At 41.0% G+C, this 15,560-nt stretch overlaps 1 protein-coding gene across 1 annotated transcript; it reads left to right on the top strand.

Moving 5' to 3' along the window:
* amd1 (adenosylmethionine decarboxylase 1) lies at positions 1-12,987 on the top strand. Its single transcript, XM_061090992.1, has 9 exons — positions 1-300; positions 6,169-6,255; positions 7,257-7,383; positions 7,523-7,625; positions 8,235-8,277; positions 9,348-9,492; positions 9,628-9,720; positions 9,812-9,967; positions 10,059-12,987. The coding sequence occupies exons 1-9, from the start codon at positions 188-190 to the stop codon at positions 10,200-10,202; spliced, it is 1,011 nt and encodes a 336-aa protein (XP_060946975.1). The 5' UTR covers positions 1-187; the 3' UTR covers positions 10,203-12,987.
* Positions 12,988-15,560: the final 2,573 nt, after the last annotated feature.

Raw genomic sequence — 15,560 nt, 5'->3', positions numbered from 1 at the left:
CCGGCGATATTAGCTAGCACTCGCTCACGGTATTCTCTGCAAAAGGGAAGACGGCAACTCAAGAAAATCAACACCTGGATTGTTAAAAGGACTGTACCTCAATTCATTATTACCGACCGAGGAAGGATTATTAAGCTGTAAACGTTACAAGCGACGTTTAATATTTTTGTTGGGTGTCTGTTGTCTCATGATGGAAGAAAACGGTGCACATTTCTTTGAGGGGACCGAGAAGCTGTTGGAGGTGTGGTTCTCTCGGCAGGATGAGACCAAAGGAACCGGGGACCTCCGTACCATCCCAAGGTTCGTGTCATTTGAACGGCTAGGCTGCTCTCAGTCGGCAGCATATTGAAACGTTGTCGGCCACATGCTTGTCCTATTCCCCCTCAGCTCATACGTGACATGTAACCGTCTAAATGTGATAAACTCTGGTTTTCGATGGGTAGTTTCCTCGCAGGGATCACTCATTCATCCATAGCTAGATAGCCGGGCAGTCACATTTCTGACACCAGAGCACATTATTAGGAAGCTAGCTAACATCGTCAGTCAAAAATGGCCACCTCCCCCTTTCCCTCTGAGGTCGGTAATTCATTCTTTACCCTGGAAATGTATAGAAGTGCAAATAATCTTGTATGAATATGACCCCTCACTTGTTTCGGTGGGCGACAGCGAAGTGGGTAAACTGTTTATAAGCCGTGTTGACTGCAAGTTGGCAGGCCGTTTCTAGCTAGCTAACTCTAGCTAGTTCCTGGAAGAAATACCCATCTGTCTCAGGCTGTTCTATTGGTCAGTGTGTGTGTGTGTGACTCGACTTAGACGGTTACATTAGCCAGGCTCGATCCCTTATTGGTGCGTAGACGTTTTGTTACCTCCCACATCAGTTTGGGAATGTCGTTTGGTGAAATTACACGTGTGTCCAAATGTACTTAACGACCTGTTTTACGTGGTCAGTCTGGGTCCAATGTAGCTGTGGTGTCGTTTAGATTTGCTGTACATGTTTTTTATCTGCGTAATTCAACTACGTGGGGACTGTGGATGTGGATGTCAAGCATGTGGTCGCCCGTAGGCACCGCGTGTTGCCTCGGCTACAGCTACACGCACACATTCAAATCAGACCACTGGAAGCTCAATGTCCATTCAACCATGATGGGATTTCTTTTTCACTCGAGAGTGTTGCTGGCAGGGAAGAGTCGAGGTCAAATGCTACCAGACAGTTCTGACATGAGCGTTACTACAGACCCGGAGTTGTTATTGAGTGTATGGGAGCAGATGCCATGGTCGATGACGAGGTGTCCTTCCAGAGCTATTCCCTCTATAGCATGGCAGCCCCTACAGCTGCTTCTTCACTAAAATTGATAGTGGTCGTTGTTCCAGTCACGTTTCCCAGCCATGCAGGCACTCCCCTCCCAGTTACTCTGATTGGTCAGAGGATCTCCCTTCTGTGCTTAGTCACTTGGCTGCATTCAAAGAAAAGGGTCCTTGAGGGTAAGAGGACATTCAGAGAAATGAATGTGAGTGGTCTAAAGACCTTTGCCCTCGTTCAGCACCACATAATCAATTTTTTACTGTGCTTTAAGCACCAAGGAGCATGTACCAAGCCTAGCATTTAGTCATGAGTGAATGATTACAATGATTTAGGTGAGACATCATGTCACTGTTTTGCACGGAATAAAATACCCCCATAAGTGTTTTAACATTGTGCAACTGGAGGTGTTTGAATAATGTCCAGAATGATATATGATGACAGTAGTGCTTTAGAAATCAACACCCCCAACACATTCCTCCTCTCTGGGGTTTAAAAACGTGTCATCTTCATGTTCTGTTAAATTGCCTTAGGTTTAGCTGTTGTTGTAGTAGCCCTGCTGCCCAATCTGACGCCACTGAGTGACTTTTTCTCCTCACTAACCAAGCAGATCACTGAGGTCAATTTAAGACTTGTGTGTGGCCATGAATGAGGAACGGCATTAATTTACAGCCAGAGGGCAGATTAAAGGCTCAGAGGGACACCGTCGGTGAACCGGGCTCACTGGCCGTCAGCCAATGTCCAAATAAGTCCACAAGGGCATCTGATTCACAAATGTGGAGCTCACTCGCATTACCTTCGCTGTCCCTGCCTTAGGCCTCAACAGACGCTTGCATCTTCTAGTATTTGTCAAGCAACTAGTCCTGAAGGCCTGTTAGTCTGCACATGTCAAGAAGTGGTGATCTGTGTCTGCAGTATTTTTTTTTTGCAGTTATTACCATTTGTGAATTAATATTGTTTTGTTGTTACTGGTTGCTTTTATTTTAATGACAACTATGACTCAAATTCTAGGAATCTCTATCTTCTTGGTTAACCATGTGTCCCTATCGCGTGTGTATGAATAAACTCAGTAGTAATTAGCAGTCTGATCTGGTCCTTTCCTGGAGATCACACTTTCTTTGAGGAAAATCTGATCCTTGTGAGTGACCAGAAATAGCCTGTGGTGTGCATTTCACTCTGCAACAGGAGCTACCCCAGATCTCCAGTACTGCTGTCCCTCTGCATGTTGCAACAGCTATGAAGTCACTTTGCGTTGGACAAATGTGATTCATAAGATTCTAAACTCCATAATTCTAACCAGTGGTACATTTTTCTGTTCATACAAAGGGGTGACTTGTTTGTCGTATCGGCTCAGATAAAATGCATGATGAGGGCAAAACTTCCATTCTACCAGAGTTCAAGCTTCATCAATTTCCCAGGCAAATTTGTATCATGTACACATTTTGACCAGAAGAAGTCAAACACTGGCCCAGGCTTTTGCTAAGTTTTCGTAGGCAGTTGTGAAAAGGGGAAGAATTGGCTTGATTTACTGTTTTCACAAACTGCAGCAGAAAATATATTTGCTATTCATCAATATAATCTCAATGATATTTCTCAATGGTAGCACAAAGCACAAGTTATGATGACTGGTGTTGAATCATAGACAATTTTAATGATCATTGTGCAGCACAAGATTGTATAATAAAAGTTTACATTTGGTCCCTTGAAATTACGAAACCAAAACTAGCTATTTTGTAGTCTCATGCTGTTATTTAGGGATTCCAGTCCTTTTTGTCCTCAAAAGATGCGGCTCAGCCAAAATTCAACCACAAATGTCAACATGCAGTTTTCAGGTCCAAACGCAGTCATTGCAGCTACTGCAAAAATTCTTCATCGTTGCTTAGCCCCAACCATGATATTTTGATTGATGGCGGCCATGTTTTCCAAACGAACTTGCTCATTTTTGATAGATATGTTCATTTCGGTCTCTCAAAGGCTGTATACCAAATTTGGTGTAAATGACCAAATCCCAAAAAGTCTTCATTTTTAATATTTTGCCAATAAAGACACTATAGCTCCACAATATCCATTAAGATAGAATTGACGTTAAAACCAATGTTTTTTTTAATGCACACTGAGATGGACTTTGTGGGTATTATCTCTTAATATCTTATGGGTGCTGCTCAAGCACCTCATCTTATGACTGATGCTCAGGATATGGGTACTAATGATGTAGGCAGTTTCTATCCCCTGTTGGACATATGTTTTTGGCGACCAGACCACACCGCAATGCTGTGTCTTCAAAGTGTTCAGCGGACCAATTCAGATTTTATTACTGCCTACGCCTTACATCATCTTTGGACTGAGATTAGGGGTCTTGCCTTTCTTACACTTTAGCTGTGAACATCAGTACTCCCCTCCATCATTTTTTTGCGAATGCTGTCATGCTTTCACCAAAACATTCAACAGTTCCTCCATTGATCTTCTTGTTAGTTCCTTGTTGGGGACACATCAGGACACTGAAGAATTTATGATATGTGGCTAAATGTGTTCCTGACGATCTAGGCATGTGGGCGGGGTTATAGAATCACATGCATCTTGGTGGTCTTTAACATCTATATGTTGAACTGTCACTCCAATGACCCAAGGAGAATTAATTGATATCGTGGAGCTATAGTTTCTCTATATTTGCAAAATGTTAAATATGAATTCCTTTTTGGATTTTGTTGTTTATATCAAATTTGTGTACAGCCTTTGAGAGACCAAAATGAACATTTCTATCAAAATTTAGCTAGATCGTTTGGAAAACATGGCCGAATATCATGATTGGGGGTAAGAATTTTTGAAGTAGCTGCAATGCTAAAGTGTAAACTGGTTCTAATTCAATTCCCATTTATCAATATGCTGGCCAAGGGTGAGACGTAATGTGGTTTATTACTACTAAGCTAATGTGTCGTTCTTTGTTCAAAGCAAATTCAATTGAGACAACAGAGGGGACAACATGCCGTGTTTATTGTGGTGTTGTACACTGACTGTGCTTTTTTTTCTTATTTCTAAGAGCTCTTTGGTGCACACAGTCTAGGGACCCCTGTACGAGGTGGTCTCAAACTGTTGTTGGTTAGTGTTTGCCTCTTTTTCATCATGTGCTTTACCAGACTTAGGCCTAAAATATACTAACCAGAATCTTGTCAGTATTCATAAAATATCTTTATCAGATTGTGATTTTCACTTAGAAATTCAGGAGAATGATTGTCTATGTTTAGTCAAAGTTGGTTGTTCTGTAAAAACCTGTTTTCTCTCCACTTGCATTACGGTGTACTTTTGCCCCTGGAAATCCACCAATCTGTCAGTCAGTGTAATCCTTCGAAATGTTAGCCAAGCATGTATAAGGGCTGCAGAGATAATGTAAATCCATATCTGTCAATGATTGTTAGAGAAACATTAATGCAAATGAACCAGTACGTGTTGTGTTGGTGTTATTTTAATCAATCTAATCTCTGGACCCATATGCATGTCCCATGCAGAGATTTAGCCTGGTTACTATAAGGATGGAGCAGGGCTAGCATACAAAAAAAATTCCCAACCAGATGTGAACTTGATAGTTTAGGTTTTTGGTTTCTTGGAGTATGTATCGTGAGACCTCTACAGTAATTACCTGAAGCCATCAGAGTTGAATGAAAGAACATTATGCACATTATATTGCGCAACAAAATGTTAAATGGAAATCAAGCTAAATGGAAATCTTAATTTACTGCTATCACCTGCTCTCTGAGACAGCTGCTAACAGTCTAGTTTAGGGGTCTTCCACGTTTTCCAGGCCAAGGACCCTCAAACTGATGGTGAGATGGAGCAGGGTCCCCATACTATATATATTGTATGAAATTGTGTTTATATTCAACTAGGCCTAGTGCCATGTATAAACATAACTATCCTGTTATTGTGCATTCAATACTAAACTATTCAAATATTACAGTTTCAATTTGTGGGAAAAAATTTTCAGAAAATAAATAATTTTTTTTTACAAAAATAAAAAATTCTTAACAAAAATAAAAAATTGTCTCAACCCAAAATGTCACGACCCCCCTGCAGTACCTCCACGGACCCCTTGTTGAAGACCTTTGGTCTAGTTGATCACTGAGACCCATTCCTTGTTCCTACTCAAAAAATGCCCTTGCTCCACATAGCCCTATACATCTCTCAGGGGGAAAACTATGCAGCATCGGCTGCTGGAAAATTCCCCATTGAGTGCCAGATGCTTCTCGCGCTCTTTCTCTACTGACCCAGGCTGTGCTTCCTACAGGACGCTCTGAATAGGCTCGTGCTGCCCTTCCAAGGTTGTAGTGAGAGTGTGACGCAGCAGTATTTGCGCTTGTGGGCAGCGGCAGGAGCAGCCCTCTTGTTGCCGAGGGAGCTGTCTGTTTTGTCCACCCCAACCTGTGATTTTTCAGTCTGCCTATACATTATGTCCAAAATTCTAATTTGCATAACCCTGCAAATTCACTGCAAATACAGAGAACCTGATTTCTGTCAGGCAGAACCATTCCTTTGGTGAATTCATACTGGAGTACTGTATTGTAGTAGCCCCCCACAAACCGCTACATATCTATTCTGTATTCGTTCCTGATTGTTTGTTTGTTTTCCCCTTATCCCCCTAGTTTCCCGGCACCTTCTCTCCCTGTTATGTGTAACCTACAGGGCATTGCTGCAGAAGAGTGTGTGCCTTTCTTACAAAGACAGTCAAAACAAGTCTGCTTACTTTTAATGTGTATTTTTTGGAAGTCAACCAGCAAATCCATTTTTTATTGCTTGTGGTGAGATTCACTTCCACATGGTCATTTAAAATAAATGTATCTCAAACACTAAAGGTTACCCTTTCATCTTTCCTTTAGGTTTGAGTGGGACAAACTTTTGGAGAATGTGCATTGTTTGATCATAAGTGTGACAAAGACTGACAAGCAGGAAGCTTATATACTCAGGTGAGTGTTCAGTCTTCACTTGTACAATTCTTTACTCACCTCCTCTGTTTTCCTACTGACTAGACGATGGGCAGGATTAGACAGAGGTCACCAGTAAGCTGCTTGTTATTTACAGCACAGTCACTGTCTCAGCTGATGACTAACTATAGGTACATACATTACATGCTGCAGTCTAATTGTATACATCCTAAGCGTTATGTATAAAAAAAGAACCTAGGTTGAAAGAGTTGATGGGCCTTTAAAACTGGAGCCTGCACCGAGACCACAGTTGTCAACAACTGACCATTTTGTCATAGCAACCAAGAAGTGATTGCATGCTTGTTGTTGTCAAAACAGCCAGACTCATGTGATGGTTTTAATTTTTTATTTATTGTTTTGTCTAATACTGATTGCAAGCAGTACATTACAAATGATGCATAACCAGGCTGAGTAAGAATGAGCAAGCCCTTCGTTTAAATTTGATTTCTTAAAACCACCTTGAGTAGTATTGCCCACCTACATCCATATATTGGATATACCACATTTCCAAACTTCCTTCTGTCATTACTGCTTTACTATGTGATTTAAAGTAATTAGTTTCATGTTAAAAGAGTTTCAGTTCAGGTCTTCTTGATGATAATGATCTGTATTTCCCTGATAATTCATTTGACTCACAAGTTCAATGAAAGCACAGATTTTAGTATGTGCTTTCATTTAGTTTAGTTCTAATACTAGTAACTCCTATTATTGAAACTGCAGCAATCATCCATGTATAATGTAGTTATAAAAATGGGTCAAAACTGTCTGTACATATGATTTCCCCTCTCCTAGTTCAGGCCTGTAAGCGAATTGGATGTACAGTGTGGCAGAGGCTGTATGATCTTTGAGTGTATAACCTTATACAGCCTGAGTTGATGGACAACCTCCAGTTTAACACCTTTTTTTTTTATAATAAATTGTGGTGGCACCTTAACAGTTTCAGTACTAAAGTTTCACATCTTGTCCTTTTTTCGCCTCAACAGTGAGAGTAGCATGTTTGTCTCCAAGAGACGTTTCATTTTGAAGACGTGCGGAACCACCCTCTTGCTGCAAGCACTGGTCCCTCTGCTGGAACTGGCCAGGGAGTACTGCGGCTTTGACGCCATCGAGGTTGGACCCAGACCATTATTTGCATATATGTTACTCTTATATGTGCATGTGACTTCTTAAATTCAAATCAACATGATTTATGCAGCTCTTATATGAATTCTGTAGTAATTAGGGCACTGATCAGACCCTGTTTTTTCAGAATTTCTTCTACTCCCGCAAGAACTTTATGAAGCCAACTCATCAAGAGTTCCCTCATCGAAACTTCCAGGAGGAGGTGGACTTTCTCAGCCAGATTTTCCCAAGTATGTATCACATCCACTTTGTCAATCGAGTTTTCCTTTCTTTTATCGGCAGGTCTAATTCTTCAACAAGCAATTGGAAGTTTAAAATCTTGATAAATTCTTATACCATTTTTATCAAAGAACTGACTGGTAACTCACTTATATTACAACTCCAGTTGATCAGAATTGTATCCTTTAAAAAAATATACTGACTTCGATCAATCTGTAAAATACCCCATTTTCTGCTCCTTATCCAGCCCATTGCCTGTTCAGTGAGTAATCCATTTATCATTAGGATTTATTTACTGCTAGAATGTAGTGAAAATATCATCAGTAGATTTAGTTTTTGAACAATTCCGGGCTTCATCATGCTCACTGATTTTAACTGATCTATTTGATACTGTGGCCAGGATGAAAGAGGGATACATTAATGATTATTGGGTATTAAATGTGTCTCAAATCTGCAGAAATCCTGATGACTGTGTCTTGTCATGTTTAATCTGGCATTTCTGTTGTGCGTCTGAGAGGACTGAAGGCTGAAGCTTTGCCTGGGCCTTTTTGAAAATTTCATAACAATGCATCTGAACTGAAACCACAATTGAAGTCATCTTTATTTTTTGCCTGTTCCAGATGGTGCAGCCTACTGCATGGGCCGTATGAACTCTGACTGCTGGTAAGCATCATGCACATCTTGTGTATTAGTTGAAACTGAATTTGTTGTCCACACAGTATTATCAGTGGCCAGGCCTGTGTGCTGTTATCAAAAGTTTTAATCCCAATAGAGGTTATTTCATCACAAGATAATGATGCACCTTGTTTGTATTCAGCTTTTCTCAGATGTGTACACGATGTCCAGGTGTTTGTAGATGTTAAGTTGGTCCAACAGCTGTTTTGATTCTTTTGAGGTGATACCTCTTGTAGTGAGGGCTTTGTCCTGCCCTTTCCATGGTCATTTAGTCTCTCATCCGTAGACTCTGTACTGTTGGACATGAGTCTTGTCCAAGGAAGTTAACGGTGAACATTTTGGCTTAGACACGTCCTCGTTTCGAGTCAAACATGAATGTCGAGCAGTATGGAGTCATGTTATGGTTTTGTTATGACGTCTGAAAAAGGACTTACCATTGACTTCAATTGTATTGGATTCTGCTCGAACAACATTTACCCCTGAGACTCCAGAAGTGTTTTGTGGACTCAAACACTTTACCCACCCCTCCATAAGCATAGTGTTGAGTAGATAATGAGTGATTTTTCATTTTTGGTAAACTAGTCCTTCAAATATGGCTTAAAAGACAGACTGTCATAATATGATTTGGTAACACGATATCCTACAGATGTTTCAAATTTAAATCTATACATTGTTTTATGTTAATAGGTGAGGAAATGGGTCTGGGACAGGGAAAAAGGAGAAGTTTAAGTGACTTAAAGACTAAAGGGGAAAATAAAGGTCTATGTTGACTGCTTTCACTGTAATATTATACTTGGATTAAGAGTATTTCTATAGTATTGTATTTCCTAATTTTGCTATATCTGTGGATGCAAACGGATGAATAATACTGTATCGTGAATAAGAATGAACAGTGGCATGTCAATATACTACATTTGGCGCAGTCAAACGTTGAAAATTAATATTTTAATGTTCGACATGAACATGTTAGCTGATTTAATTCCTCTTCCATGGTCATGTTATTGAGTAAGTGTCCTTGATAAGAGACACAAAGATCTTTATTGTGTTGTCACCCATAGGTACCTCTTCACCCTGGACTTGCCAGAGTTCTGGGAAAACAAGCATGCAGATCAGACATTGGAAGTTCTGATGAGTGACCTTGAACCAGCCATTATGGACCAGTTCTTTATGAAAGATGGTGTTTCTGCAAGTGATGTCACTCGTGTGAGTAGCTCTAACTGTCGCCATCTGTGCTTGCTCTCAGCCAAGTGTGTTGTGGAGGAACAGATTGAGCCTCTTAAAGAGTCTGTTCTGACCGGTCAATTGATGTTGACAGGTTTATTTCATGTCTTGTTGTAGATGAGTGGAATTCGTGACCTGATACCAGGTTCTGTGATCGACGCCACAATGTTCAACCCATGTGGATACTCAATGAATGGAATGAAGACTGACGTTAGTGACTCTCCCTCGTAATCGTTTGTTTTAATGTCGTGCCTAGTAATTGCACCGTTTTGTAATTTCCCTCTGCTTGTGTTCTCTTCAGGGAACATACTGGACCATCCACATTACTCCTGAGCCGGAGTTCTCCTATGTCAGCTTCGAAACCAACCTCTCCACAACGTCGTATGATGATTTGGTTCGGAAAGTGGTAGATGTGTTCAAGCCAGGAAAATTTGTGACTACCCTTTTCGTCAATCAGGTTTGTGTAAAACGCAATCATGTTTTTACTGTTTTTTTTGAAGTGTCACTGAGTAACTGATTTTTTTAATTTCTTCTGTTTGCCCCTGCAGAGCTCCAAATGTCGCAGTGTCTTTACTTCTGCCCAGAAACTTGAGGGCTACAAGCGTCTCGACCGCCAGTTGGCTCAGTTCAATGATTACAATTTTGTCTTCACCAGTTACGCCAAGAACCGGCAGCAGAACCAACAGAGCTGAGGGTTGAGGATGAGGAAGAGAAAGAGGCATAAAAAGAAAGGCGGCTGCACGGGGCTGTCCCGCCGCAGCCGGCCTTATCCCCCAGTAGAGAGCTTGTTGTCCTCCTCCTTCCCCCTCGTCCTCCACCTCTGCTGCAGTCATCATTCAGAATCTGCTGGTGCTGATGCTGATGCAGTCACTAGCCCTAGTTTAATCTCCAGTTTGAGTTTTTTGCATTGTTGTACCTGTGACTTAGATCTCTTGCATGAATGCTCTTTTCTCTGTTTTGATATTCTAGCTCACTCTTGCTGTGATCTTGAAGTGCATGTAGAGGAATTAAACACGCTCTGTTTGAGGCTGTCCACCTGTGCCCAGTACAATAGTCCATTCCTGCAGGTCTCCCCCCTCATCCCCCACAGACAAGGCTTCCGCCCGCACTAGGCCTGGGCCCTGACATGCTCAGATCCGTCTGCCTCTTTATGAACCCAACCCGCGCCGACTGGTTTGCTTTCCAGTGTGACAATTAATATTAATTAATCACTATCAATGATTGTGAGCACTTTAAACCCAGTTTACTCATGATACTAAAATGAGGCCAAACTTTTGCCTCAGGTGTTATTGAATGTATAAGTCCTGGTAAGCTTTTGGCCATTCTTATCGTTGTCGCTTTTCATATTAGAGTTTTGTTGAAAACGAATGCTATACCTGCTGTTTGTCAATATTGGATTGGTTTGCAGTATGTTGGTCAGTGTGGTCTTTGCTTGCTGTAAACTGCACTAGAGCAGATTTCTGCTTTGCTGGGCTTTGAAGCAGTGCACCTGCATGCTTTCAATAATTCGTGCTTCCTTACCTGTACAATCATTTAGTTTGTGTGGATACAAATGGACAAGCTTTTAAAGTTGTATGCCTGGAAAATGTATTTATGTATGAATCATTTAAGATATACGCACTTTTTGGCACCCAAGCTTCTGTGTTTTACAGTGTATCTATAAGAAGCTTCTGGGTCTTTAATCCCCCACCCCAAATTTCATTGAACTCTAAATTTCTACATTCACATAAATTGGTTAAATGGAAAGTCTTCAAACTGAATGTAGCACAGTCCATGTGAAGTGGCCTGTCCAGCCGTCTTTCGAATGTACACTTCTCTAGAGAAGAGCCTGGACCAGGCTGAATGTACGACCCCACCACCACCGCCCACACAGAACGCTCACAATGCCCTCTGCTGACCAGCCATTGTCCGACTGGCAGCAGGTCTCCCCTGGCCAGAGTCAGACTGTCAGCTGGCCCCAGCAGCGTGACATAACGAGAGCCGCTGCTCCTGGCTACGCCTGCGCCCCACTCTGAATGGGAAATAATGAATCAGACACTTTTTGCTTAGTTGCCCAGCAAAGCATTTTTCTTTTTCCCACATAATATCCATCCTCTCTCTGTCTCTTTCCGCCCCATACAGAAATCTGTAAATGCACAATAGAGGCCCACCAGTCTGAGCATGCCAGGGTGATCCCGGATCATTCCACATGTAACCGCTGCATAAACTGCCATTTTATTAATTTTATTGTGTCCAGACATTTTTTGCAGTGAATTGGTCGAGTAGCAGTTTCTTTTCTTTTTGTCTGGATCAGTGCCCTTTGTTCATTGAGGGGGGAAATCCTGTGACACTATGGTGCATGTGACTACTAGTGCCGTGCTTGCTTGACAGTGTAGTGTAGCGCCGTCTCTTCTTCCAAATTTGTCAGTAGGTCTGTGTGCTTCACCTTCTTCTTTCACCAGCTGAAATTGTAGTTGGAACTGCCCCATCCTGATGAATTTTGGATAGACGGGGAGTTTTTTGTTTTTTTTCTAAAAGGGGTCAGGTTAATTTGTAATCAATCTTATTTCAAGTTGTGTACATGTGCTGAAAGCAGGCTAGGTTTCCTAATTTATGACATGATGTCAAACGTCCAAGGTTTGTCTCCTCCGCCTGCCATTGAGCTGCGTGGTGGTTCCTGATGCTTCTGCCAGAGAATGCAGTTTGAATTTTGAATTGGAGAAGACACAGTGGGAATTTAACCTGCTTTCAGCCCTGCAGTACATTTTCTCTATATATTTACCTACTACAGTGCTATGGTAACTTAAGGTTGGAACAGTTCATGTAAGAACTGGCACTTGGAATAGTTCGCTCTAGTTTGTCCGTCATGGCTTTTTGGAGTGGTTTCATTCTTTTCCTGAGGACCAATCTCTGCTCTTACATGAACAACTCCTTACTGTCACATTTAAACTATCACTGTTTAAAACTACTGACTAAGTTAAATGCCGACTGCTCTGGGATTAACTACATTTTAGCCTTGTTGGTGTGGATCATAGCGACTTTTTATTATTTTATATATATATATATATATATATACTGTGAACTCGAAGCATTTTTTGCATTTTGAACAGTAACAGAATTTTATACAAAATATATTTTGTATTTTTGCTGCGGACCAATCTTTATTTTTCTTCCCCCGTTTCTGTCCAAATGTAAAAACCAATATTCAGAACTAGGTTATTATGAATTAAGGGATGATCCTTTTCAGAGTTGACTAAATCATGTGGGGTTTTTTTCACTCTTTCCTTTGTGAATTTTTGAAAAATTCCAGAGGAAGGGAATGTGAAAGTTCCCCCCCCTATGTGAGAGAGGGTACCGTTGCAGGATGTATCACGATGTACTAAAGGAGAAACTTTGCTGTTCTAATTCTTTCTTTTGCTGTTCTTTGGATGGTCAAGATGTGCTAAATATCTGTGCTACGAGTTTGACGCTTCAATAAAAGATACTTATCTGTGCAAATGTTGTCTTTCTTTATTTGAACTTGTATAGCTTGATCAAGAAATGTAGACATTTTCTATTTGAGTGCGAGTATACAAAAACTGCTGTGGTGGGGAGAAGAATATTTCAAAGATATAATCACAGTATTAGTACACTGTAAAATATACTAACAAAGTATACCATCTGCAAGCATATACAATGCAAGTATGCTTTCATTACCCATTTCAGAAATAAATACATGACAGGTTAAGTATGTAATTTAGTTTCTGTATGACAAGAATGTAAAATTATTTTACAGTGCAGTTAAGTGTGATGGATGTACTAGGTCTTACATGGAGATGGCAGAAACCTCCAAAAGGAAGTGCAGCCAATGCGAAAAACGCCTCAAAAAGCAATTCCACTGAAGGCCACCAGATTATCAGACCGCACCAACCTCATCAAATACTAAGTCAATATTTTTTTGTTCCACGAGTCCCTCCCTCTGATAAGTATGCTGGTGGTTCATCTGAAGCCTTCATTAATGGGATAATAGGGGTAATTTCAACTGTGGCCGTGTTGACCCATCTAAAAGAAGATTTAATATAATGACCCCAGTTTGTATCTGTGCTTTAAATTGTCATATGCTCTCAGTTAGGATTGTCGACACCTCAATGTTTCCGTGTGTTCTGCCCCGTACCTGTTTTTTTTATACGCGGCATCTATTGCTCTTATATCTGTCCCGGGAGAGGGATCCCTCAAATGTGACTGAGGTATTTTCCTGTAAAAAGGGGACTTTTTGGTAGTAGAAATTGGTGTTGGTGTTAAGGGCAGAGGATGCTGCACCTACTTTAAACGTATGCGTCAAATTGCGTGAATATGGGTTACATAATAACATTTGATTAACTGATTGATATTCTCTTCTAATGATCGTGTGTGTTATCTCCTACCATCTCACTCACATCACATCAATCTACACTCACCTGATGTAGAATATAAGGACGGGCTCAAACAACACCATTATGCCACATACCTTGTGGTATTGCTTGTTGGCAAGTCTAGTGTTTTGCCTGCTTGAAGTGCATGGGCCTGTACTACAAAGTGAGTTCAACTAACCCAGGGTATCTCTCAGCTATCCGGCTGAACCTAACCGAACAAACGCAATCAGGCTAAGCGGTCACTCTACGCTGGGCATCAACTTTTTAAATTAACCCAGGATTCTAGTGTTAATTATTAGCATGTGCACATAAAAGGGATGGGGTTCACTGTGACCAATCACCGACATTGACAAGTGTACTGGCAGCAGAAATACCAACGAGGACTAAAAAGTACAAAGAGTATAAGAACACATTACCCAGACTAAAATAAACACAGTTAAAGCCAGTGGTGGGAAGTACTTAAGTAGATTTTTCACATATCTGTACTTTACTTGAGTATTTATTTTCCTGACGACTTTTAACTTTTACTCGCTACATTTGAGCACAAATATCTGTACTTTCTTCTTCTTACATTCTCAAAACTGGCTCGTTACTTGAGCAGCGGAGGTTGGCGCAACGTGCACCTTTACACACGGCGCACCTCTCTCTCGCTCTCTCGCTCCTGCAGGAGCTCGGTTCAGTCTTTATTATGAGGGCCCGAGCACTGACAGGCACTGACAGACGTGAGGCCCTATTGAAAGTGTAAGGATTATTATTCAGGCAAATTAGTTGGCTTTTAGAGGGCTTATATTAGGTGACTTTACATGATTGAAGGTATTCCTTTTTCGATTCACATTCTTTTTCACTTTCCTCCTTCGTGTTGACATCTGCACATAAATACACAGCTGGAAGCAGCAAGTGGTTAACTTGTCTTAAAGAAAATATTGGAAGTAGTTGGTTTAAACAAAAACTGTTGGCAAATAGACTATCATTGGTTGGCCGTGTCTACTTAGTCTTACACGTCCACGTCCACGTCCACGTCCACGTCCACGTAAACAAAACAAACAGATTCAAAACAAGTCGAGATGGAAAAACAAACAACACAACCAATTATATAAGCAAACGCATAAACAACTTTCAGCCAACACAACCAAAAACAAACACTGTGTCATGGACTACTGCATATTCACGCACACAATTCAGGTTTTTTAATGGACCTCGCCAAATGGAACCCTGGGTAATCAGGCCCAGTTTTCCACTCAATATAACGCCAATATAATTATTGCAAAGATATTATATATCTATATATTGCCAATTCCAATCCTTAGTCGCCCTTTGTGCTGACAACTTAGAAGCTGTTGAGTCTTTATATATGTATTGTACAAACTGGCTAATGTGTACAACTTCAAGTAGGGCTGTGACCTCACTTTTCCCGTCCCTACAGGCAAGATACCCTACAGGTGTATTGTCACCCTGCTGGAAACAAATGCAAACACAAAAGCAGGCCCAGTCAGTGAAGATAGTCTAATGATAAATACACAGGCTTACATGTAGATGCGTGGACAAGCTGGCATGCAGGTATACAGGCAGGTAAACATCCAGGCAGTTACAAAATACAGCTAATAGACACAAAAGGTTCATAAACCGATAAACCGACGTGGAGCTGCTTACTGTAGGCAGCTGTAAATACTGATTTGGGTG

The sequence above is a fragment of the Limanda limanda genome, chromosome 18 (genome assembly GCF_963576545.1).
Source record: "Limanda limanda chromosome 18, fLimLim1.1, whole genome shotgun sequence".
NCBI lineage: Eukaryota > Metazoa > Chordata > Actinopteri > Pleuronectiformes > Pleuronectidae > Limanda > Limanda limanda.
This window is presented reverse-complemented; position numbering and strand designations above follow the sequence as displayed.